The sequence below is a fragment of the Topomyia yanbarensis genome, chromosome 2, assembly GCF_030247195.1.
Source record: "Topomyia yanbarensis strain Yona2022 chromosome 2, ASM3024719v1, whole genome shotgun sequence".
In the NCBI taxonomy this organism is placed as follows: Eukaryota; Metazoa; Arthropoda; class Insecta; order Diptera; family Culicidae; genus Topomyia; species Topomyia yanbarensis.
Window position 1 is genome coordinate 170,365,258 of NC_080671.1, and position 26,697 is coordinate 170,391,954.

General features: G+C 39.6%; 1 protein-coding gene across 1 annotated transcript in view; it reads left to right on the forward strand.

Annotated features, from left to right (window-relative positions):
* The first annotated feature begins 2,173 nt into the window (after positions 1–2,173).
* Positions 2,174–26,697, forward strand: part of LOC131679890 (putative gustatory receptor 28b) — a 63,070-nt gene continuing 38,546 nt past the window's right edge. Inside the window, exons 1-3 of the mRNA XM_058960641.1 lie at positions 2,174–2,706; positions 19,165–19,392; positions 21,030–21,037. Of these exons, the coding sequence (XP_058816624.1) occupies positions 2,174–2,706; positions 19,165–19,392; positions 21,030–21,037 (769 nt within the window). The remainder of the gene's footprint in view (positions 2,707–19,164; positions 19,393–21,029; positions 21,038–26,697) is intronic.

Consider the following 26,697-nt stretch of genomic DNA (forward strand, 5'->3'; position numbering starts at 1 on the left):
AAGCAACACCAGTATAATCTTTAAACTGTAAACCACTTTCAGTTCAAATTTCTGCCACGTGCTGAAGAGTTACAAATATTCAAGTGTACCTTTTGTCGAACACAGACGTAGTATGGATTTATATTGATCCTCAGTGCGGAACTCCCAAAACCCCGAAGGCGCCTGGACCAGGCTAGCTATACCGATGCGTAGAGACGGTACTGAATACACATTGAGCTAATTTCATCTCATATTTTGATAGGAAATATGTAATGGAAAGATGAACAATTTGAAAGTGATGCAATTTGCTTCCGTACACCCTTTAGATAGATTTTTTACGATTTCTGTAAAACGGCTCTATTTGTTACTACAATTCAATTTTACTTTGGAAATGTAGGTCATATATTGAATTTCATATGATGAAAATAAGCAATTTCAAAGAGGCGGCGAAACACTTTACGCCCGCGTGGGTAGAAAGCATAGGGTGAGGGGTCCATTAGTAAGGATTTTTTCCCTTTTCGCAATGCACACGCTTACATTACATTCACATTAAATCACGTTCGTTTATGCAAATGGAATTGTGATACATCGATGTTTTGAAATGTGTGTAGTGCGAGATACATGCGTTGCACATCTAAATGTTTTGAAATGGTTCAAAATTTCGAGTGGGTAATTACCCACTCGGTTATTTTCGAGTGGGTAGTACTACCCATACTACCCACGCTTTCCGCCGGCCCTGCAACATAGTATTTCTTTTTAATTTCACGCTGGACACTACATGCTAAATTTTTGTGTATCGTCTGATGTCTCACTGTGTTTTTGTAAATCAAGTTTTTTATTTGCATGTAGATTGCCCAGTAAGCATTGAAACGCAGCAAGAGTTAATCTGTTAGCAATCAATATTCTCGTTCAGGAATTCCTTGTGCTAATTGGATATCCAAACGACCCAAAATGCATTAGTATTTTTTACAAAATCTGACAAGTCCACGGTTTCAAATTAACGACAAATATATTTATTTCGGTTCTAAAATTTATTATCGCTACTCTGAATTGATTTGAATCCCCTACTTCAATTACGACTTATTAAAGTTCGAAAAATTCAAATTATCTTTACATCACACCCCCGGTAACTCGTAGTCATGACAAAATTACTCAGGTGCCCTCTGTTTCCGTGAAACCGAGACTGTACGATGTCCGATCCCACCACCTTCCAATGCCGTGTTGTATGTTTTAAAGCCGTATCACTACAGTATTGATCTAAATTTTTAGATAATATAATCATCGTGAAATCGATGTCTGCTTGAATAAACTGCACGAGAACACAAATATTTGGTTTAATTGTTGACATTTAGCGAATACTGGGGTAACTGGACAACTATCATTGACAGACAAGTGTAGTCCGTTTCATTAGGAGCATTAATAGCTTTAAATTTTAAATAAATTTCAAAATAGCTTATGAAAATCGTAATGTAGTAGTTAAGTGGTTAAGGTGACATATTCCAATTGATTGGCACAATGTATAACTTCAAAATGTCTGTAAAAACCTTTGTAATGAAAACCGTAATTTCGACATAAGAAAAACACTTTCCCCTAAATGCATTAAAACATTAAATTAAAACTACTCATCATCAGCGAGGCACCGTTGATTGGCATTTCGTTAATTCAGGCTTATTCCCGTTTATCTATAATTATGCACGCCAAATTTAATTACGTGCTGAGAATGAATTCGCCCATTTTAGCTAATGATGAATTTAACCCTTCTCGTATTTCCTCTAACCCTGTGCACAAACGAAACCCAACAACAAACACCTTCGCTTCATCATCACCACCACCACCGCCGGTACGGCATAATATCAAATGAGAAATGGGCTAGCCCATTTCCAAATGAATATTAATCCAGATTTACACCAACACGCTTCTCCCTTCGCGGCCACTCGTGCCCCCAGCCCGCACGAGAGCTAAATTGGATTAGTTCAGGTCGTTCATAAAAAATAGACGCGGTCCATAAATTAAATTTTCTCGGCGTACGTCCCCAGAGTGAGTGGCTAGGTCCAGCATCGGCTACCCGTTGCCATTCAGAATTTTCATTTCCACCCGAGCCAACGTGCGTGTGATTCATATTTCGGTAGTGTTGAAATTTCCTCTCATATTTTTTCGGGGGACTGAAAACATCTGAACCTTTGTGTTGGACGAAATGAAGATCCGCTGGCCGGCCATGCGGGTTGACGGTGTACAACTTCGGAAACCAGCTGCAGTTGGACGAACGAAACCCGATGAGAGCCTCATAAAACACCTGAAGCCGCTGTACTTTGTGTCAAAGCTGTTTTCCCTGAGCCCGTTCAGGCTAATTTATGGCCACAATAAAGGTGCACAGATTTCTGTTCCAGGAATCGTCCAGTCCCTGGTGGCTATCGTACTGTACGGTGCTTTTCATCTCTACACCAATTATAATGATGATTTTATGGGCACTGCAAAAAGTAACCGGAACGAATCAGCACCCGAACCGGATAAGGCGGGCGGCGGAAATGGGACAGGTGAAGGAAATGTCGTCTCCGTCATGATTGACATCTACAGTCGGTATTCAGGACTGGGATTGTACTGGATACTGATCGCAGGTGCCATTGCTAATCAACGTATTCTGATTAGGTGCTTAGGTTTGTTTGGTCAAGTGGATGAAATATTTCTGACAAAGCTGGGAATTATAGTGCAGAACTCAAGATGGAAGCGGTAAGAAAAATGAATTCAAACAATGTAACATGATCCATGCCTATTGAATTGATGAGGGAATAAGAATAGGAGCACTTTCTGTGTTTTAGAGTGGCCTAAATTGTTTTGAAAGCAATCCCAGTATCAAATGCAAATTGAAGCCAACAAGATTATAGTAAGCTAACAGATGTCTCTGCTGACATACATAATCCCTATGCAGATCGACCATAATCATTAGTTAAATTCTTGTCTTGGGAGCAAAACTTTTCCCACCATAGTTTTGCCTTTCTCCGATAGAAACGCTATACGACTTTTTAACCGAGGCCCGGAGGTCTGAGTCTCTTATACCATTTGCCTCAGTTCTTCGAGCTCGACAAATGTCTGTGTGTGTATGCGCGTGTTTATGTATGTATGTATGTATGTATGTATGTGACCAAAAAATGCACATCGGTTACTCGGAGATGGCTGAACCGATTTTATCACGTCTCAAATGAAAGGTGCAACGTTCCCATAGACAGCTATCGAATTTCATTCAATTCAGATCTTCGGTTCCGGAGTTAGGGACTGAAGAGTGCGGCCACGCATGAAACGCCCATATAAATCAGAATCAGCATGTTATCTAAGAGATGCAAACCTTCATAAAATGTGTTCCAAATTACTTCGATTTATAGTTTCGGCTTACTGATGCCCAATCAAACCCACATTGACCACTTTGGACATTTTTGGCGGAACCGGAAGCTTCCGGAATGTAGCTATGTTCATGAATTGAAATCACATCTAATTCTTGGGAATAGCTGACTAGAATTTTTCAAATTTAGTCTCAAATTTCCATTCCATTACAAATTTCATTTATAAAATTCCATTGGAATCGGAATTCTGGTTCCTGTGTAACAAGTTGAAGTTTGCGATCACATTCGAAATTCCCATATAAACCGGTATAATGTTTATATCTAAATAATGGAAAACCAATTGAAATGAGTTTTGAATTGGTTAAAATTTTTGAACTAGATCACTTATTGCAAATCAAAGTCTCTTTGGCCACATTCAGAACTGTTGAGGATTCCGGAAATTCGAAGTTATAGTTCCGAAATTAGATTCACACCAGTTTCTCGTATATTTCTCGCATTACAATTGCTATGCAATCACCCTGAAAGTCGACCGCTTAACAGAGGCTCGGAGGATCGGAACTCTTATACCATTCGATTCACTTTGTTTAGTTGGGTTAATGTGTGTGCGCATGTGTGTATGTATGTGACCAGCAATAGCTCATTGATTACTCGGAGGTGACCCAACCGATTTTCTCAAACTTAATCTCAAATGAAAGGCATAGGTTTCTATTGAATTTACTGATTGAGAAGTGTGACCCCTATCGGCCCGACTCTGAGTTGATTCTTAGTCCCACCAGGAGTGCTTGCTCCAAATTTGAAGTAAATCGGGCAAGTCTAGTTATCGGACTAACGTGCCTGAAGTTTGTGAGGGATTTTTCGACAATTTACATGGAATCAGGAATCAGGAATCAGAATATATTGGCTCAAATGGCACGTTCCCCGTACATAGTCGGGGATTTGTGCCTTGCCGTGTGTTTTCATCATTTCCTGAGCGGAAGGAAAGGACAAGGAGGTGTGGGGAAGTAGAATTGGAAGGGTGGGAAAAATAACAGCACAAAACAAAAATAAACAACAGGTAAGTTAAACTCACAAGTAATTCAACTTGCCTGCGAATAAGCCTAAAGCTCTTTACCACATTGGATAAGAAACTTTAGTATGTCTCTGAGTTTCAGTCGACCAAACATGGTTTCGTCTATATAAGGACGACTGAAGACTCGAAATCGCAATTGCGCTACCGCTGGACAGTTGCATATCAGATGATATGAGGTTCCGTAGTCGGATTCACAAAGATCACATGAAAAAGACTCAGCGCGCTGAATAGTTGCCATGTGATAATTGAGTTTGCAGTGGCCGGTTAAAGCCCTGGTCAGCATGCCGCAGTGGAGCTTCGAAAAATGTAAGAGATTTTTCGAAACCACTGGGCATGGTTGTTCTAGAAACGCCTTTGTTTGGCGACACGTTTGTAGATTTCTCCAATAATTGCGGTGCTCGGACGAAGCCCAGGACTGTATTTTTTCCCGTATCCAACTTGTCGAAATTGGCAGCGCGGGCTCAGGACCAACGAAGTCAATCGCTGAACCTGCCCTGGCCAATTCGTCAGTCCTTTCATTTCCAGTAATACCGCAATGTCCGGGCACCGAGACAAGGTAGATAGTGTTGACAATGCTTAGTTCTTCGATTTGGGTTCGGCCTGCGATCACTAGCTTGGACCGGGATTTGTCTGAGCTAAGGGCCTTGATTGCAGCCTGACTATCGGAGCAGAAGTGTATAACTCTGCCGGACAAACTCAGTAGAAGGGCCGATTGTACCCCGCACATAATCGCATAGATTTCTGCTTGGAATACAGTACAGTATCTACCTAGTGAGTGAGATTGTTCCAATCTCATTTCACGACAGTAGACACCAGCACCAGCACGTCCCTCCATCAGAGAACCGTCAGTGTAACAGACCACTTGCGTTTGTTGTTGTCTTTCCATAAAGCCAGACAACCACTCCTCTCGAGAGGGAATCTTCACATGGAATGTCCTGTAAGGAAAACTACAAGTGAGTGTAATATCGCTGGGAGCAAGAATATCGTCACCCCATGTAACCATTTGTGACCACAATCGTGTATGACTGGTAGCAAGATCAACATGATTACTTTTCCAAAGCCCAGTAACCTGCAGTCTGTATGCACATGATAGTGCTTCTTGTTTTAAGTGTATGTGTAATGGTTTGATATTTAAAAGTGCCTCAAGAGCAGCAGTCGGAGTCGTGGTGAAAGCACCAGTCAACGCCATGAGCGCCATTCTTTGCAGATGGTTTAGCTTTGACTGGACTGTCACCAACTCTCCCCTCTGCCACCTCACAAGGCATCCGTATGACAGTATTGGACGTACAATTGTCGTGTAAATCCAATAGATGTATTTAGGTTTGAGACCCCAGGTCTTTCCAAAAGTTCGTCTGAACTGCCCGAAAGCCATGCACGCTTTCTTGACTCTGAACTCAATGTGAGTAGACCAGTTCAGTTTGGAATCCAATATGACTCCAACGTATTTGACTTGATCTGCACACAGTAGCTCAGAATCAAAGAACTGCAAGGTACGAACCCCGGTTGTTATTCGCTTCTTCGTGAAAAGAACCATTGAAGTTTTGCTTGGGTTAACTGATAGTTTAACTTGTCGACACCACTGTTCGACGGCTCTTAATGCCTGTTGCATTAAGTCAAAGATTGTTCCGATGCAAAATCCAGTAATTAGTATTTGGTAATCGTCAGCAAACCCGTAGGTTGGAAATCCAAGCTCATTGAGTTTCTTCAACAAGCCGTCAGCTACTAAGTTCCATAACAAAGGTGACAGTACGCCGCCCTGAGGACAACCGCAAATACTCAACTTCCGTATCTCAGCCTGTCGCAGTGACGAGCAAAGTATGCGGTTACTAAGCATTGCGTTTATCCAACCTGAGATACATGCAGGTATCCCATGACCGCGCGTCGCTTCCAGAATAGACTGGAAGGACACATTGTCAAAAGCACCCTCAATATCTAGGAATACACGCTCGCGGTGCTATCTTTCAAAATGAGCCGCCTTGGATATTCAACTGTTTTTTTTACTTTCTTATTTTATTGCAAATGAGTAGAGGTTTTGATTTTTTTTATTTCGATTATAGAGGTTTTAACCTTAAGGTCATTCGCCTCTTCGGGTTAGAAAAGTCTCTTATGAAAAATTTCTAACCCTATGTGCGGGGTCGGGACTCGAACCCAGGTGCGCTGCGTACAAGGCAATCGATTTACCAACTACGCTACGCCCACCCCTCAGGTTTTGATTCTTTTATATTCGGGATTGCAGATATGTTGTCGCATGTAAATTTTGGGCGTTTGTTGATGTGATGGCACTGTAAGGGTATACGTATCTGCCGGTCGGCAAACTTTTCTTTGGACTGAGCGAACTAATTTTTATGTTTGCTCAGGGCTTTACAAACGGAGGAACTGATCCAAAGAGCATTCAATGTGTTTAGGGAAAACCCATGGCCTTGTTTGAGTGGAATGATAACTTCAATCATGTATAAGGTTTGAGAATTGACTATTCGCGAGAGGGATCGTGGACCCGTTAAAAATTACCTTCAGTTATGTCAGCACGTAGAATAAGTGTTTTGCTTTCAATTCTATCTCATGCCTCCACGCGAATCTAAGTCTATTGATGACATTTGGTCCTTAGACCGGCGATGACTGGGTGCTATCAGCTGATAATAGCAGAATGAGAGGGTGCGAACAGATCTAGCCGAGAAAACAATACCGTTAAAATGAAAAGTTGTTCGGAAATCAGCTCCAATAAGACTTTAATTTGACTTGAATCGAAGATCGCGGGCCAATACATACTGAAAATTCGCCGCGTCTGTTTTGATGAATCTAATTTCAAGTTCCGTTATTGATAACAAGCCCGTGCATCAGATTAACGATTCTCTGTATTTCCCTTTAATGTTCGATATAATCGTTCGAATACGTGTATTTCACAAACAATCCATATTAGAAATAGGAAATACTTTCGTTGATTTATAACATCTCGAGCTATCATAATTCTTTGTCTGTATAACGTGTTATCACTCGGTAGTTTGCAACCCAACAATATATCGTAGAGAAGGTATAGCGAAATTAGTCTAAATAATGTCGCAATAGTGATCCGGCCCATTACGCAGATAAGATTAGCTTTTCTATAAAATACTCCCACGATCGGTTGTGTAGAGTTGAAATTGTTTTTGCTTTTTGCCCACAGTTTAAAAAGAACCAAAAACTAAACAAGATCTTTTTCGAGCGATCGTGTTCTCGAAAACTAACTGAACTACTACCTAATAGACTATGCTTTACAGGTCTCATCGTTTGCGTGGAGCGAATCCTAGATCCAATTCCCTTCCAAACCACCAACTCCGCGACACTTATGGAAGAGTCTGGCTATCCGGAGTTCAAGTTGCTTATTTTGCTAATCGTATTAATACAACAAATAATTAATTTTCTCAAATTCTCGGCAGCCGGCTGCCCAGAGCAATTATTACATGATAACGCTATTGACACACTTACTAACAACTCTCCCCTTACCGTGATACATGTGGAGGTGCAGAGGATTCCTCGGTCTCTAGTAGCAACATGCATCGGACGAATGTTCCTTTCCCAGAAGATCTGCATTCGGACGTGGCCGGCGTCGGTATTGATCAGCATGCAGGGATCAGAATATTTATTTATTTATAATTGATATCAACAGACACAGTGTGGTCCTAATGATAATTTCTTAATCTATTTAAAAAGTCAAATTGTAATCTGCTACGTGGAATGCGAGATCGAACTCGGATGACACTCTGTTGAAGGTCCGCTGCTAACCAATGATGGCACTGTTTACTCCATAATTAGTCCGGCGAAGAGGTAATCGGAGGAATAAATTATTGCGAAGGGCGCGGGGACGAACGTTCATATTTATCGTACTGAGAAGCTCGGGGCAGTCAATTCGATCTTGCAAAATATCCGAAATCGTCATAGCACGGAATAGATCCCGCCGCACTTGCAATGTATCGAGTCCAATAAGCCAATCCCAGTTACCAGTTGGCGTTGAAGGAAAGCTGCATCATCAGTATTCCGGATTCTATGGTATAACTTGAGGTCTTCGGCGAAAGACAATCGTGGTCCTTCTAAACAAAAGTTGACGTCGTTGAAATACAGAAGAAAAATCAATGGACCGAGATGGCTGCCTTGTGGAATACCAGATGAAGCAAAGAACTCTTCGGATACACAATCACCTATCTTGACTGCTAGACGACGATCACTGAGATACGATTTCATCCAACGGAGAATATTAGTACCAAAGCCAAGTCTATCCAACTTTGCCAATGCAATAGCGTGATTAATCTTGTCAAAAGCAGCTGAAAGGTCCGTATAGATAACGTCAGTTTGAAGGCCGTCCGACAGAAGATTCGTAGATGTTGAACGTTTCGGCATAAATCCATGCTGAGTCTCGGAGATATACTGTTTGCAGTGGCTGGAGATGGGTTCCAACACAACCATTTCAAACAGCTTAGGAACTGCGCTTAGCGTTGTAATACCACGGTAGTTGTCAACTACCTTTTTATCACCTTTTTTTGTGAACTGGAAACATGAGGGAGGATTTTCAGAGTTCGGGAAATACTCCGGTTGTTAGCTACAATTGAAACAGATGACAAAGAGGTTCAATTAGACCAGCAGAGCATTTTTTTAGAACAATAGTTGGTATACCATCTGGGCCTGCCGAAGTTGAAGCCTTCATTTTGCCAATCGTCAGTTGTACCATATTATTATCGATATTGATAGAGTTCAAAGACTGGTATGATTGAGGTACATTAAGAGCCGCGCGTGAAACCTGAGTCGGTGTCGGTTTCTCGTTGGAGAAAACACTCGCGAACTTTTCAGAGAATAGTTGGTAAATCTCCTGTAAACTAGAGCTCATACGTCCTCCATAGCTCATCGTTGAAGGCAACCCGGATTCCTTTCTTTGCTCGTTTATATGCTTCCAGAATGTTTTAGGTTCGGACTTCAACTTACGTTGCACGTTTCGCAAGTAATCGGCATGGCAACGCTTCGATGCCTTTTTATAGACTTGGTTAACATGAACGTAGTGTTGTCGCAGCACGTAGCCCCCAAACATGGATTATTTCTTCAGAGCGGCTCTTTTAGTCGCTTTAAACCGACTCAGCTTGGTAGTGTGCCACGCTGGATGCTTAGATTGAAGGCCACTTCTTTTGGGTACATAGCGATCGATAGCATTGCTCATAACATTGGAGAAGGTCTGCACTGCAACGTTGACATCATCATTGTCGAGAATTTCAGTCCAGTGGATATTCGACAGGAAGTCAATAATGCTATTATAGTTGGCTTTTCTAAAATTATAGCTGACGGTGTTAGAAGCATTGCAGTCATGCTTCACTCGAATCGCTTCAAGCACTATATGCAGAGGAAAGGTGGTGTGTAACAGTAGTTACCAGGGGGAATGGTGCTGCGGTAACATTTGGCGCGTAGTCAGATTTGCTCGAAAAACAGAGATCAAGGATTCTGTTGTTCTCGTTCACCACATTATTCGTTTGGCGCAGCAGATTTAGACTGTAGCAGTCAAGCAAACTGGTGATACCAGCATGAAAAGATGACAGTTCGGGATCAGCGAACATAAATCCGTCAGAAGCAGAGCGCCATTTTAATCCGGAGAAATTGAAATCGCCAACAATCAGGATCTCATCAACCGGGCTTGCTTGAGCGGAAATCCGTTCCAGTGACTCAGTATGTGAATCAATCAATGTCGAATCGCGAGTGTGGTCCGGTGGAAGATAAACCACGCAAAGAAAAAGTGCGTAGCCAGCCAGTTTGATTCGCACCCACACCTGCTCGACACAGACCCCCAAAGTATCGTCAATCAGTTGCGCTTTCAATCGACGATGGACAGCCACAAGTACGCCGCCGCCGGTAACCTTGAGACTGTTGCGTGAGCTGCGATCAGTTCGGAAAACATCGTAGTTGGCACCAAATGCTTGCACTGACAGAGTGCTATCGCTAAGCCACGTCTCTGTGAGGGCGATTATGTCGAAGCATTCATCCGAACTTGCTACCAAATAATCTTCGATTACTGAATTCATACCACCGGCATTCTGGTAATATATTTGTAGGTTTGAATGCCGCGATTGACTGGAAGCGAGGAGCTGATCAATGCTTGCATTAACAAAATCAGGTTCGTACTTGCCGTTTGTATCGATTTGGAAGACCCCTTCACCATTCCTGCACACAGGACCGGGACGACTGGTGAACGCTGGCTGCAATGGCTCGACTGTGGCAGGGGGATCAAGGGCTTCCATAGTGCTAGCTGCAGTGCGTCCCAGGGTGCGATGAGTCATACCAGCATAGCATAGAGTGCTTAGGCCTTCCGTGATCGTTGTAGAGCCGAATGTGCTATGAAGAGACGTGCTCGTTACGATGGGATCAAAATTTTGTTAATGTAGAATACATTTAAGGTTTCAATATAGGGGTCCCGTTTCAAAATATCGGCTGCGGCGCCGCGTCAGATTTTGAACGTTAATAACTTTTATCATACTAAACAGAATGATTTGATTTTTAGGCCAATTTGTTGCAAATATGTTCCTCTATGCTGTATTAAAATTTGAAGTATGTATAACATGCACTAATAACAAAAAAATGTGTTTTGAAAAATCTTTCGAAAACGACTCGGAAAAGTGAAATTTTTCAGCCCATCCCGCACAGAGCCGTCAAAATGGTGGACCAACCGAGCAATAAAATAATGAAAAGTTTATATATAGGTCCACTACATGTTTGTTTTATGATTATTCGCATTGGGTTGCTTGACGAGAGCAGTTGGTGGGGGAAAGACGGCATATTCCTTTGGTTAGGCCATTAGAAGCCGGACGGAAAGGAAAGGCTCATGCACGGCACGAGAACGAGCGAGAAAGCGATAGTAGTGCATATTAGCGCGATTATATAAATATCTGTCGGTCGGTTTTTCTCATCATTCGTATTCGTTCAAGCACTAGCAAGCAGCCAGTCCACCGAAGAAAAGCAGTCGGCGATGACGACGGCGGAAAAAGTGCCCCAGCTACTGGTGACTCATCGCAACCCGATCAGGAACTGTCGCCCTGCAAGAATTTCGCCCCAACTAAAGGGCAACAGAGTAGGCTATCGTTCCAGCGTCTGGGTCGTGAGATTGTGCAGGACTGCAAAGTCGAGCTACGCTTACAAAGCTCAGTCGTAATGATGCCCCGAGAAGCCAACGATGCCTACTTGGTCGGTTTGTTCGAGAATGCAAAATAGTGCTTTCTAGCTCACCGTGTCCGCGGGGAGTGCGTCTGAATTATGCTCCCGCAATAAAACAATAAACGGTTCTTTACAGGACCAATTAATTGTGTTGTAATAAGAGTTAAACTGAAATTTACATTTTATGGTGCATAACAAATAATTTTCAGAAAGCTATATAAGAAATATGATGTGTGGAAAGAAAGAAAGAGAATTTAAATTATCCTCTCTCGCTCGTTTTCGTGCACTGCTTTTCCATTCCTTTCTGCTGCTACTACCATCATAACTAAAACGAATGTGCGTGTTCCCCCACAATCTCTTGGCCAGTGTTGCCACAATTGCATGTCGCTATTACAATTTGAATTATTTTATTGATCCTCTCTAGTATTGATAAAATATAGAACGTGCAAAGTACACTAGTCGCATGCTTTTATTCGAACTTTTTGGCAGCCTCCGTTGATTAACTGCATAAATCGATTTGTTTGTGCAGCTCCTTGCTAGTAGCAAACTAAATAGCCTTTATCAGCGCTAACAAATAAGACAAAAGAATTTAAATTTGTGAAAATCTTCTCCTTCCTTCTTTTCAAATCTGCAACATTCTTTGAAAATATTGTTGGAATGTTGTTATTGAAAAACTGAACATGCAAGTTTGCTAGCACTGGCCACTGATTGAAGGCGATGGAAAGACAGAATATTCGTTTTGGTTATGCTAGTATTGGTAGCCGAACGGAAAGGAAAGGCACAGGAATGGCACGAAAACGAGCGAGAGAGCGATAGTAGTGCTTTCTCGTGTGTTCATATATGAATATTGGTCGGTCGGTTTTTCTCATCATTCGTATTCGTTCAAGCACTAGCAAGCAGCCAGTCCACCGAAGGAAAGAAGTTGGCGATGACGACGGTCGGAAAAAGTGCCCCAGCTACTGGTGACTCATCGCAACCCGATCAGGAACTGTCGCCCTGCAAGAATTTCGCCCCAACTAAAGGGCAACAGAGAAACTAATCTGTGTTCTAATAAGAGTTAAAGTGGCTCACCGTGTCCGCGGGGAGTGCGTCTGAATTATGCTCCCGCAATAAAACAATAAACGGTTCTTTACAGGACCAATTAATTGTGTTCTAATAAGAGTTAAACTGAAATTTACATTTTATGGTGTATAACAAATAATTTTCAGAAAGCTATATAAGAAATACGATGTGTGGAAAGAAAGAAAGAGAATTTAAATTATCCTCTCTCGCTCGTTTTCGTGCACTGCTTTTCCATACCTTTCTGCTGCTACTACCATCATAACTAAAACGAATGTGCGTGTTCCCCCACAATCTCTTGGCCAGTGTTGCCACAATTGCATGTCGCTATTACAATTTGAATTATTTTATTGATCCTCTCTAGTATTGATAAAATATAGAACGTGCAAAGTACACTAGTCGCATGCTTTTATTCGAACTTTTTGGCAGCCTCCGTTGATTAACTGCATAAATCGATTTGTTTGTGCAGCTCCTTGCTAGTAGCAAACTAAATAGCCTTTATCAGCGCTAACAAATAAGACAAAAGAATTTAAATTTGTGAAAATCTTCTCCTTCCTTCTTTTCAAATCTGCAACATTCTTTGAAAATATTGTTGGAATGTTGTTATTGAAAAACTGAACATGCAAGTTTGCTAGCACTGGCCACTGATTGAAGGCGATGGAAAGACAGAATATTCGTTTTGGTTATGCTAGTATTGGTAGCCGAACGGAAAGGAAAGGCACAGGAATGGCACGAAAACGAGCGAGAGAGCGATAGTAGTGCTTTCTCGTGTGTTCATATATGAATATTGGTCGGTCGGTTTTTCTCATCATTCGTATTCGTTCAAGCACTAGCAAGCAGCCAGTCCACCGAAGGAAAGAAGTTGGCGATGACGACGGTCGGAAAAAGTGCCCCAGCTACTGGTGACTCATCGCAACCCGATCAGGAACTGTCGCCCTGCAAGAATTTCGCCCCAACTAAAGGGCAACAGAGAAACTAATCTGTGTTCTAATAAGAGTTAAAGTGGCTCACCGTGTCCGCGGGGAGTGCGTCTGAATTATGCTCCCGCAATAAAACAATAAACGGTTCTTTACAGGACCAATTAATTGTGTTCTAATAAGAGTTAAACTGAAATTTACATTTTATGGTGTATAACAAATAATTTTCAGAAAGCTATATAAGAAATACGATGTGTGGAAAGAAAGAAAGAGAATTTAAATTATCCTCTCTCGCTCGTTTTCGTGCACTGCTTTTCCATACCTTTCTGCTGCTACTACCATCATAACTAAAACGAATGTGCGTGTTCCCCCACAATCTCTTGGCCAGTGTTGCCACAATTGCATGTCGCTATTACAATTTGAATTATTTTATTGATCCTCTCTAGTATTGATAAAATATAGAACGTGCAAAGTACACTAGTCGCATGCTTTTATTCGAACTTTTTGGCAGCCTCCGTTGATTAACTGCATAAATCGATTTGTTTGTGCAGCTCCTTGCTAGTAGCAAACTAAATAGCCTTTATCAGCGCTAACAAATAAGACAAAAGAATTTAAATTTGTGAAAATCTTCTCCTTCCTTCTTTTCAAATCTGCAACATTCTTTGAAAATATTGTTGGAATGTTGTTATTGAAAAACTGAACATGCAAGTTTGCTAGCACTGGCCACTGATTGAAGGCGATGGAAAGACAGAATATTCGTTTTGGTTATGCTAGTATTGGTAGCCGAACGGAAAGGAAAGGCACAGGAATGGCACGAAAACGAGCGAGAGAGCGATAGTAGTGCTTTCTCGTGTGTTCATATATGAATATTGGTCGGTCGGTTTTTCTCATCATTCGTATTCGTTCAAGCACTAGCAAGCAGCCAGTCCACCGAAGGAAAGAAGTTGGCGATGACGACGGTCGGAAAAAGTGCCCCAGCTACTGGTGACTCATCGCAACCCGATCAGGAACTGTCGCCCTGCAAGAATTTCGCCCCAACTAAAGGGCAACAGAGAAACTAATCTGTGTTCTAATAAGAGTTAAAGTGGCTCACCGTGTCCGCGGGGAGTGCGTCTGAATTATGCTCCCGCAATAAAACAATAAACGGTTCTTTACAGGACCAATTAATTGTGTTCTAATAAGAGTTAAACTGAAATTTACATTTTATGGTGTATAACAAATAATTTTCAGAAAGCTATATAAGAAATACGATGTGTGGAAAGAAAGAAAGAGAATTTAAATTATCCTCTCTCGCTCGTTTTCGTGCACTGCTTTTCCATACCTTTCTGCTGCTACTACCATCATAACTAAAACGAATGTGCGTGTTCCCCCACAATCTCTTGGCCAGTGTTGCCACAATTGGATGTCGCTATTACAATTTGAATTATTTTATTGATCCTCTCTAGTATTGATAAAATATAGAACGTGCAAAGTACACTAGTCGCATGCTTTTATTCGAACTTTTTGGCAGCCTCCGTTGATTAACTGCATAAATCGATTTGTTTGTGCAGCTCCTTGCTAGTAGCAAACTAAATAGCCTTTATCAGCGCTAACAAATAAGACAAAAGAATTTAAATTTGTGAAAATCTTCTCCTTCCTTCTTTTCAAATCTGCAACATTCTTTGAAAATATTGTTGGAATGTTGTTATTGAAAAACTGAACATGCAAGTTTGCTAGCACTGGCCACTGATTGAAGGCGATGGAAAGACAGAATATTCGTTTTGGTTATGCTAGTATTGGTAGCCGAACGGAAAGGAAAGGCACAGGAATGGCACGAAAACGAGCGAGAGAGCGATAGTAGTGCTTTCTCGTGTGTTCATATATGAATATTGGTCGGTCGGTTTTTCTCATCATTCGTATTCGTTCAAGCACTAGCAAGCAGCCAGTCCACCGGAGGAAAGCAGTTGGCGATGATTACGGTCCGCAAAAGTGCCCCAGCTACTGGTGGCCCATCGCAACCAACTACCGATCAGGAACTATCGCCATGCTAGTATTTCGCCCCAACTAAAGGGCAACGGAGCAACTAATCCGCTGGCTAACATTCCAGCGTCTGGTTCGTAAGGTTGTGTATTACTTCAAAGTCGAGCTACGCTTACAAAACTCAGCCGTAATGAAGCCAGTGATGCCTACTTGGTCGGTTTGTGGGAGTGGGCGTAAATTACAATAAAAGCAACGGTTCTTTTCAGGACCAATCAATTGTGTTCTAGCGAGAGTTAAACTGAAACTTTCATTTTAAGGTGTGTAGCAAATTTTCAACAAGCAACATAATACGTTGTGTGGAAAGAAGTAGCTTGCACATGGAAAAAAAAATTAAATTATCCTCTCACTCGTTTCGTGCACTGCTTTTCCATTCCTTTCTACTGTTATTATCAGTATTACCAAAACGAATGTGTTGTTGCATGTGTTTAAGAGAAACGTTGAAGTCGCATGCTTCTATTCAAGCTTTTTGGCAGCCCCCGTGAACTAACTGCATATGATTTTTTTGTGCAGCTCCGTGCTAGTAGCAAACAAAATGGCTCTACTAGTGTCTGATTCGTGAGATTGTGCAGGATTTCAAAGTCGAGCTAAGTTTATAAAGTTCAGCCGTAATGGTACCCGAAGAAGCCAGTCTTGTCGTTTTGTTCGAGGCTACAAAACAGTTCGCCAGGCACGTAACTATCATGCCAAAAATATCCAACGATCCAGTGCATCACCATCAACACCAACGCCGATACCAAAGGTTCTTTTCAGAACCACCATTATTACCATAGAGAATTATTTGAAAATTTCCCATTCAAACGTGATTCTGTTGAATATTATTAGATTTAAATTAACGTCTCGAATTGAAATCACGACGCTCTGGTTATGTGACAGACATTACCCACCCATCTTTTTTTATTGTGACCACGACTAACGGTTTAATATAGACACCCCATTTCAATATTTCTGAAGGAACAGAAGGTCGAGTTTGGAAAGTTTGTAACTTTCATTGTACTTAACCAAATTACACAATGTTCGCACTAATGATTCAGAAATATGATCAGGAATCTTCTGTTAGATTTGTAAGTATGTATAATTTACATGAATAAAGAAAAATTGATTTTCAGGAATCAATTATTATCTGTTCTTCCATTGGCCAGTACTACGCGACTTCCTCATGCTAACAATTAATTTCATCGTTAGCCATCTCCCTCATCAAGGCCAACAACGCCAACAAAACTGGTACCTTTTCAGGACCACCATCATTTTTGTAAAGAATTATTTGAAATATTCCTCGCCCAAATCACCTTTTGTCCGAAAATTCCAATGAGTATCAACATATTTGAAGAACGTGTTCCTTATGTATTCTACATCTCTCCGGTTATGTCGCAGACATTACCCACCCATCTTTTTTTTTAACATTGAAGATTCACAGCGGCGGTAGAGTTGTGTTCATTAGCAGACTGTAAGTGAAATTTACATTGAGGGCGTGCAGCATCTTGTATTTCTTCGGAAGGACATATACCCTTCTTGGCTTTACCTGACACAGAAGAAGTCGCCGATTTGTCAGGTAGACCGAGATCGCTCGCCGGGGTACAAGAAGTTGGACAGACGAGTTTATCCAGAATAGCTTGGCGCTACTGTCCACCACCAGATGGATTCTTCTCCGCCGCAATCCTGATGATAGGTCGTTGGATTTTTTAATTGGTCACAAATTCACGGAAGTAGATGTTCTCCGGCCAAGAGTTTTTGGACAGAGCCTTATCCCTGTATGATTTGCTAACGCCAACTTTGAAAGTAATGAAGCTCAGAGAGGAAAGATCCTTGTCCTTAGGAACTAGACGAACTATTCTCGGTTGCAGATTCTCCCCCAGACAATCTTTCACAAGGGTAGAAACTTCATCATCCATCGTGCTGGGATCAAATGCTGACAAGTAAACCCATAACAGCTCCTCAGGTGGTGAAATTGTTTTTATTGTTTCAAACGCAGCTTTGGATCAACGAATATTAGGAATTTTTGTTTTGAGCGAAACATCTTCGTGTTTGCGTAGGTGTGTTTGAAACAGGATTATATTCAGCAATTCGTTTCCAAGGCGTTATAGTTGGGGATAGCGGTTTTGAGTCAACTTTAACCGAGAGAGCTTTGACGACATCTTTCAAATCAGCTATGTCATTCTTTATAGATTTCAGAGAATTGTCGTCAGGCACTATGTCGCTACAACGCGAAGCCATTCTACGGAAATTATCATTTGAGAATAAGTCAGCGCAGTCGTTGCACATCCAGAATAGGTTCCGTGGGTGGGTTCCCAGGACGTCACGAACATCATAATCCATCTTGACGCATATCATGTGGAACGAATTTCCGCAGTATCCACGACATGTGATTCGATCAGAATCATTAACCACTTTCGAGCAGTTGTTACAAGCCATGCTTTTGATGTAGAAATAACGCATAGCGGGTATGCAATATGCGCAGGAAAACGCTAACGGGTAACGTGCGTCAATGAAAGCAAACTTGCACGCAACGTGCGACAACTCAGTTACCCACCAGCAGATGTCGCTTTTGGCGAAAAAATTGAGCGTAACGTACTGTGCAGTGATAATGTCAAGTGAAAACAAAAATCACAAACAAAAACTATCACTTTCACGAATCAACACTAGCAGATATAATCGTGCTTGAAGTCACGAAATTTCACGTACTACCGAATAACACGATAAACGGATAAAACAAGAATAAAAAGAATCGCGAGTGTAAAACACTAAAAATATCAAAAAAAAACTATCAGCTCTACTGACGACCGGAATATAGCAAACAGTGATGCCGATTTGATTGTACAATGGGGTTAATCCCAAGCATGTTGTTCCAATGGACATTTTGCAACCTAATTTGGTTCTGGTCAATAACGGAGTAGCAACTACGGGCGATCTCTTTCTTATGCTTATGCTTATAGAAGTTATTAAACTTTGAACGAAGTGATGTCGGAATCAGTTTTGCATAGGGCTAAGCAGTGAATAGCTGTGTATCACTACTCGATTCCAACGAACTAATCATTTTTGTGAAACAATAGTTAGGTTTAGCTCAATAGCATGTTCAGATGAATTGTAGTAAATAATACATATACATTCGCGATCAACGTTCGGCCTCGGCCGGCACAAGATATGTACATTGATAGATGATTTGCTACTTACAAACAAAAACACATATTGATTGGCATAGCATTCCGTTTGATTTGAATCAGTAACGTTGCCTCAGGCATGAGTGGTCGGACATGCTCAATTCTCATACTCATTGCCTAACCAAACCTGCACAGATGTCAAAATGAGCAGTCCCTTAATTGAAAAACTAGATACCTTTTCCCGCACTCGAGCGAAAAACATGTACTTCTATGTTCGTTCCCAGTTTTCCATTGCTACTTGTTATCCGATCCTTGCTGAGATTCCTGGTATCTCGTATCCCTGTAGATAACGAGGTGAAGCAAGAAGAGGAGGCTACTATATCGAAACGGTTCCCTAACGAACAGAAACCAATTCCAGTTAGAACCTATAACTAATTACCTACACGAAGAACAAACTTTCCGTAGCGCAACAATAAATGCAAATGCAACAATCGAATTTCACAATTGTTTCCTTTTCCCTCTTTTTCCTGCAGACTAATTTGCATTCAAATGATGTTCGTCGCCGTCGCCATTCTTGTATTCGAGTGGCTCAACTGCTTAATGTATCTGAGCGATTACGCGCCCACGTCCCAGTACTGTTTAACCGAGTGCTATCTCACTCTGCTAACGACCGTCACCGTCGAGTCCCAATTCGTTGGTTACGTCAAATTGCTGCAAATGCGCTTTCAGCTCATCAACCAGCTGCTGGATCGACTAAATGAGCTGGATTCGGGAGCGGTTGTTGGTTTATCTTCCGTGCCGAGAGATTCAAAGTTCGAACTTAATGAGCTGCGGTGGCGTGGAATGAAAATACACCACCCTGCTGATGCTGCTGCTGCTGTTGCAAATGAGAAGAAGAAACGAGATCGCATTTTCCAGCTGTTTTCACACCAAACCGATGCTAATAATATGTTCGTTAAGGAAATGGTTCCTTCGAGGGGATCGTTACCGTTGACATCCAACCGAAACTTTCGAGCGGCCTACCCAAAGGATGCGGTTAGACGCCGATTCTGTTCAAAGCGTATCGGGGGAATACGAAAACTGGTCGCGAATGCATGGTAAGGAGATTTTATTATTCTATTCTAGGCACTTTTTTAGGTTTTGCAAATTGTTATTTACGTAACGAGTAGTAGGGGAATCTGGTCGGCACTGGTTGGTTGTCGGCATTCCGACGTAACTTTTAACGCTTCAGAACGAAAATGTGCATCTAAATATCAACATTATGTGCGCTTCGATAACGTGCGCGTAAAGTGCTCGATTTTTTACTAACATATCTTATTAGGTGACTTTTATCAAGTTCCACTATAAATGTCACGAAGAACATAAATACGTAAATACTAATTAAAATTGTTGCAAACCTGATGGTGGAATTTCCGTCATTTCTTCACGCTTCTCAGTATCCACTCATAGATTAAATTTTACTATGCACGTTTCTCAAACACCCGATTGGCAACGTTCAGTATTTTGATCCCGATGATTGTGTTCTATGTAATTTACTATGAGGAGATGAAACTGCTTGTCGCAGTGCGCTTAAATGTTAAATGTTTTATTTTATACACCTGCGATGGCGGGTAGAATCGAGTCGACAAACAAGTCAGCCGCCATACATGCCTGTACACAGGATTTTATTTCGGGAGGGGCTTTTAAATTATTGCAAAAATAGTTAATTCTGACCTGACGAAATTTTGAGAAGAATCTTATGAAAACAATTCCAAATGTAAAACAATAGCATCTAAAAATATTAAAAGACATGTTCTTTGTCACAAGAAAAGCTATAATACATCGACGGATTATTGATATTGATTTTTAGTATTTATTTACAAGTTACAATTTACTTTTCAATGGATTTTCGTCTATTTCAGTCATGTACTGCAGCACAAACGGTTATCCTGGGATAACATAAACATACATCGTTTGTGCTGCAGTACATGACTGAAATAGCCGAAAATCCATTGCAAAATGCATCAAAACAGTCGACAGGCTTAATTGGTTAGAATTTACTCTCGTTCCAACAACCAGCGTTGCCACTGTTCCTGATTTATCTGGAATCTTCCAGATTTTTCCCATTATGCCAGATTTATCTGGTACAGCTAGAGTTGTTAAAGCTTCTAGCAAAAAGACAAACCTCTCATTCTACCAGATTTTAAATTATAGAGGCTGTTACACACAAATTTAGGAAATCTGGGTCACATTTTCCTAGACACAAATCGATCAATGTTCTATGAAGACTAAAATGTATGCCATGTTTCAATGACTGTGAGGTCGCTGCCAAGTGACAGATTTTGCCAGACATTTTTATTTGAACTGCCAGATTTTCTTTGGAAAATAGTGACAACGCTGCCAACAACGGATATTCAAGAATTCAAAGTATTTATATGCCAACGGAATATGACAATCCTTGACGGACCTAGAAAATACAAGGTAATCTAAACTACACGTTTGCAAGGTGTAGAAGACGCTAAATCGAAATAAGTAGAAAAATACTGTTAGAATGTTCTAACGAAGAGACTGACGGAATTCGCCCCAAAATTTCTGATTTAACAGGCGATTTGTAGATGCGCAGAAACGGTTCAACTTCTATTTTCTTGATCTGGCATCTTGCCACTATTAGCAGTTCTATGGGATCATTCAAACACAATTTTTTGATAATTCTATTTAAATGATACTGTTTTCAAGGTTGACCCTGGCCTGGCAAATCAGAGCCCCTTTCATGGAAGATTCTTAGTGATCAATGGGATTTAAAAAAATATACATTTCAATGGTATAGTCCACTAAAGAAAACTGCCCTGGATTTAATTTATTAGGAAAAAATATCCATAAATCGAAAGGAAATCACATAACACTGATTACTACTATCTTCTAATTTACGTAAAATTTGTCATATGTTTCATTGATGACACCATCAAAATAACTAGTAACTACAAATCGTCGCTGTTATGCTATACTATGACAAGCGCCATCCAGCACTTTCGGAGAAAAACGATTTTAAAGGTTTTAGATTGAATATGTTGAAATTCACAAATGTCCCAGCCAATATTTTCATTCACTGTAATAAGTTTCAATTTAATTAAATGTACTCTTAAACGATACAAATTGATTGTATAAAATGCACAGATTTCTTCTATGTAAACAAAAGTGGAGGCCATATACGTACAAATGGGTATAGTTGAACCAGTGGCGTAGCCTCCAAACCAAAATTAATTGGATTGAAAAAAAATTAATTTAATATTCTACCAAACATTTTTGAAAGAATATTCTCTGATCACTACATTGAGAACCGTGTTTTAAGCATCATGAGGACTTTTGGAAAATTGTGGGAAGGGGATCATGTAACTTATCATTTAGCCGAAATCCCATAATTGTCAATTTACTTCAATGTAAATTAAAATAACTGTATGAATTATTATGAGCTCATTTTTGAAAATGTGTTTTTTAAGATTGAGTAGAGTTCAGACAAAAATTTAATATGGTTAATAACAAGAATAACATTTCGGAAACTAGTTGGATTGTTGTTGTATTATCAGTTATATGAATTAAGTACTAGGACTCGTCGTCAAGTTGTGAGCTTGAATAATAAGGAAAAGTAAATTAAATGCTCGATAAATTTTGAACGGTCACGATCACATTCATTCGAAACTGTTAAATTTCGATGTTAAGTTACATTGGAGAACTTCAAAACGTAAAACTGCCCTTTCTCTAAGAAAATAATTTTGGCGGTTAATTTTCCTGGAAGTAATTAAATAGAATTCACTCTTCAAGATAATTTAGGTCGACACTTTATGTCAGAGGTGGGAAAATACCGGTTGAGTACCGGTACGTTAAACCAAATTTCCACAAGTGTTTATGTTTCCTTTACATTGTGTGCGGTCTTATCGCTGGTTGTGTTTATACGAGACACGAAAACCAAACCGAGTTTCGTTTACACAGCACCGCGGTTTGGTTTTGATTTTCGTTTACCGGTGCACGAGTATGGGAAGAAAACACGAGAATAACGAAATCAAACTTCGGTTGTGTTGCGGTTGTGTATTCGGGTTGATGTTTATCGGCTATGGTAGTGCTGCTAGTATGTTTATTAAGAATTCCAACAAATTTCTTTTGGGTATAAAATAAGGTATTTTTTCGGTAATTGAAAAAATGTCTTCAGACATATTTCTGTTCAAATAAATTATGTTCGTGGTCATAAATGGCGTTCCTTAACTCAATATTGCGACATTTTTATAATGATTTATCATCAGAAAGTTTGCAATATGGGTATGTTTCGTATGGGAAACTACCCAAAAATCGAAAGTAAAAGGAAATTTAATAGGCTCCGCTATTGTTATACCTATGATAGCAGATCAAAATTTAAGATGACGGTATATTCAAGATATTCTGTCATCTAGAGTCACACGACGTGGACATTTTTAATATGAAATATGTCCATAGATCGCAAATTGATGCATGCCGTCATTTAAAATCTGAAATGGCGAGCTATATTCAATACTACCTCTAATAAACATCTTATCATTCAAGAGCCTAACGACCTGTTCAGGGTATCATCCAAACAATATGTGGAATCGTTGGACTATATGGGTTAAAGTTCGTGTATAATTTTTTTTATTAGGGACTGGCATTCAATAACGCTTTAATGGTAAAAATATCATGAAACAAGGGTATTTTTGATATCGAAAAGTTGTGTAGAGATTAAAAATTGTTATTCGTCGTTATTTTGCATCCCAATATGATGTTATTTTCACGACGATTTAGCATTTAAAAGCATGCATATTTAAATAGGCATATATTTCCAAGGAAACGAAACTTGAATTGCGTCGTAAATTAGAAATTCAAAATGGCGGCATGATGATTTAACAATTGGCATGGTTACATTGTGGACCAATATCCACATTATTGATTGAAAGTAGTTTTACATGTTTTGTTGTAATGAGACAGACAACTTCGTGATTGGACACAATGAGAAAATTTTTTTTTATTCAAATTTTTAAAAATTTAATACACACATCGACTGGTATCGCCGGAAATATTTATTCCTTAAAGAAAATTAGTTTTTAACGGCGGTCTATAAAATGAAAGTGTTTTTGCTATTCGTTAGTTGGTTGCTGTTCTCAATGAATTAAGTTTTTTTAGTAATTGAATAATTTAGTGGTAGTTTTCTCTAAACTCGAAAGTTCGCGACCAAACCTTCGAGATGTTTCAAAACGATGTACAGTTACAGCAAAAATACAGAAATACGTATTACCAGCACTCAGTAAATAAGGACCTAATCGTGAGTTTCCCCCCACTTGCGTCTGAGTTGCTTACCATATGTGAATAACGCACACTAGGGTTCGTCGCGGTGCGGATGTGGGCGGTAAATGGATAGTCCGCACCGCAACCGCAAAAAAATAATAAAACCGCACCGCTTACCGCAACCGCACTGCATTTACCGCACCGCACCACGCGGTAATGCGGTAAATGCGGTAAAATTCTGTATTTTTGAAAAGTGTGTTGAAAAATTATTAATTTATTTTTATAACTATATATACGTAAAAACTATTTCCTATTTACACGAATATTAACTTTGACGGACTCCTAAGAATATAACATTTATTAAAAAAAATGTCAACTTTGCAAGGTTTATTAATAAAATGCCGTACATCTTGAGATAAATACTTTCGAAACAAGCTAAATATTAGCATAGCACTGAAGTCCTATGAAATGTAGCTGTATTTCATCATTATACATACCAAAACGTTCTTCCGCTACAATTAATAGGAAAACTTTTAATTTAATTATCAGAAATCGTTCTACACATAACATAACAGGGTTGTTGAAGGACATTTGAAAAACTGCAAAAGATGTATGATTTACAGCATACAGCAGAAATGTTTTTACAAATAGGGGATTTTAGGAACAAAATACGTCAAAACACTTACTTCGTATTTTTCAAGAAATGGATGTATTCTTATTCAAATACTAAGATTGCTTCCTTAAAATTGTATAAGTTGTAATTTTCTAATAGCTAGTTCGAAAGTTCTACCTTTTTATGTATTCTTTTTCTAATATTTTTCCATAATGCCAATGGTAAAAACTTCAATTGCAGTTGGTAGGGGTCAAAAATTGTCCTGTGCAAAATTTAGTATCGGGGCTAACTTTGACACTTGTCACAATATGAAGGGAGGCTTTGAGAAACACAAAAAAAAAATCGAAATACCCTACACTAACTTCGAAAGCTTTAATTTCAAAAAGTTACAAAATACTCTTAACTGAAAAATATTAGTTGTTAATTTGGTAGAAAATATTCACAGTTGGACGAACAATGGACGTATGTGAAAAAAAAGTTATGTATAAGGAGTCTTAAAAACAAACTGCAGGAAAATTCATTGCAAATTTACACAGAAACCAAAAGAGATAGAAATACGATGTTAAAGAACGACTGATAAGGTTATCAGCCTAATTTGGACCCCTCCTTATTTTGGACTCTTTTCAAACATTTGTCTCCCTTACTGCTGATTCCTCCAAATTCGTTTGGTTTGATGATGATGATTTCATTCTTTGGGTTCTTTTTAAGTCTTAAGACTTTTTAAGTTCATTTTTAATTTCTCCAAATTAATCACAATTCACAGTTGAGAAAATGTCATCGCAAACGATTCATAATTTCACGATTTCCAAGAGGAATCGGGAGAAATGATGCATTTTTAAATTGGATTTGACAGTACAATTCAATTATTTTTCAATTAATCAATTGTGCATTTTATATATTTGAGAAGGTTCGCTTGTAAATTTTTCAAAGTGTTCAAAATATGTCGTAAAAATAATGATGCCAAATTATATTGGACACAGCTTATAGATTTTATTTCTTAGTAACAGATTGTTTTATCATATTAGAATAAACAAATTGTAAAAAATCAAGTAACGATAGGTCGAATACAGATTATATTCGGATTTCTTTTCAAATAATTGTCAAGTCAATTATCAATCAATTATTTTTAAGTGCGGTTGCGGTAATACCGCGCGGGAAAAGCTCATTTCCCGCACCGCATCCGCGAGGAAAAGTGTGTCACCGCACCGCAGTTTTCGCGGTGCGGGTGCGGTAAAAACCGCGCGGTTGCGGTAATTGCAACCGCGACGAACCCTAACGCACACTTACACGAAATTGCCTCTGTGCAAGGATAGATGTATCAATACAATGCGCCGTAAGTAATAATAAAGATATATGTATACAAAATACGAGTGTGTGCTCGAGTTTATTCGAGAACCGCCTAACCAGCGCAACCAGACGTGGATTAGATCTCATTGATATGACTATTGGCGATATAAATACAGGCCACTTTGAATGCATTGAGTGTTAATGTGAAGTTTCATGTGATTCAAGTCATGTTTAATTGATTTAATTAATTTCATTGATTTCATTAATTTAATTGATTTTATTGTTTTTGTTATTGTGTGACATCCCTGATTTCATTGTTTTCTTTAATTTCAATTTAAACATTTTGACATTAACATCAATTTGTATGCTCTAGACAACTTTGCCAAATCAAACATATCTACATTTCATGGTTCAGCGTTGAAACAAACAACAATTGTTAAACTTTTAACAACTGCTCAGTACCAGCCATTTCAATATTACCCCATTGACTCTCAACAACTAATTGAACTCAATTCAGTTGTCTATTCGGCAGCACTGCAGAAGAATTTACTGCTTCTTCTTTCAACCGAAGCACCGTGTACAGAAAAAACCAGGCTCGGTTGTCTAAAGCCAAACCGAAACCTTTACTGAGAATACATCAACACAAGTTGATATTCGTACACACACATGTAAACGGTTTGGTTTTAGAAACTAAGACTCGGAGGAGGGTTTTCTTTCGTTTACCGTGTGAACGAAATCCAAACCGAATACAATGTGCATCACTCGTTTACACGTGTTGCGATTTTGGTAACCATACCAGTGAATGTACGTACCGGTTGGTTTTCTTACCCACCTCTGCTTTATGTCTTCAGCAAAGTTTTCGAAAATGCCATTTCAAACAACTTTTTGGAAGACATAAATA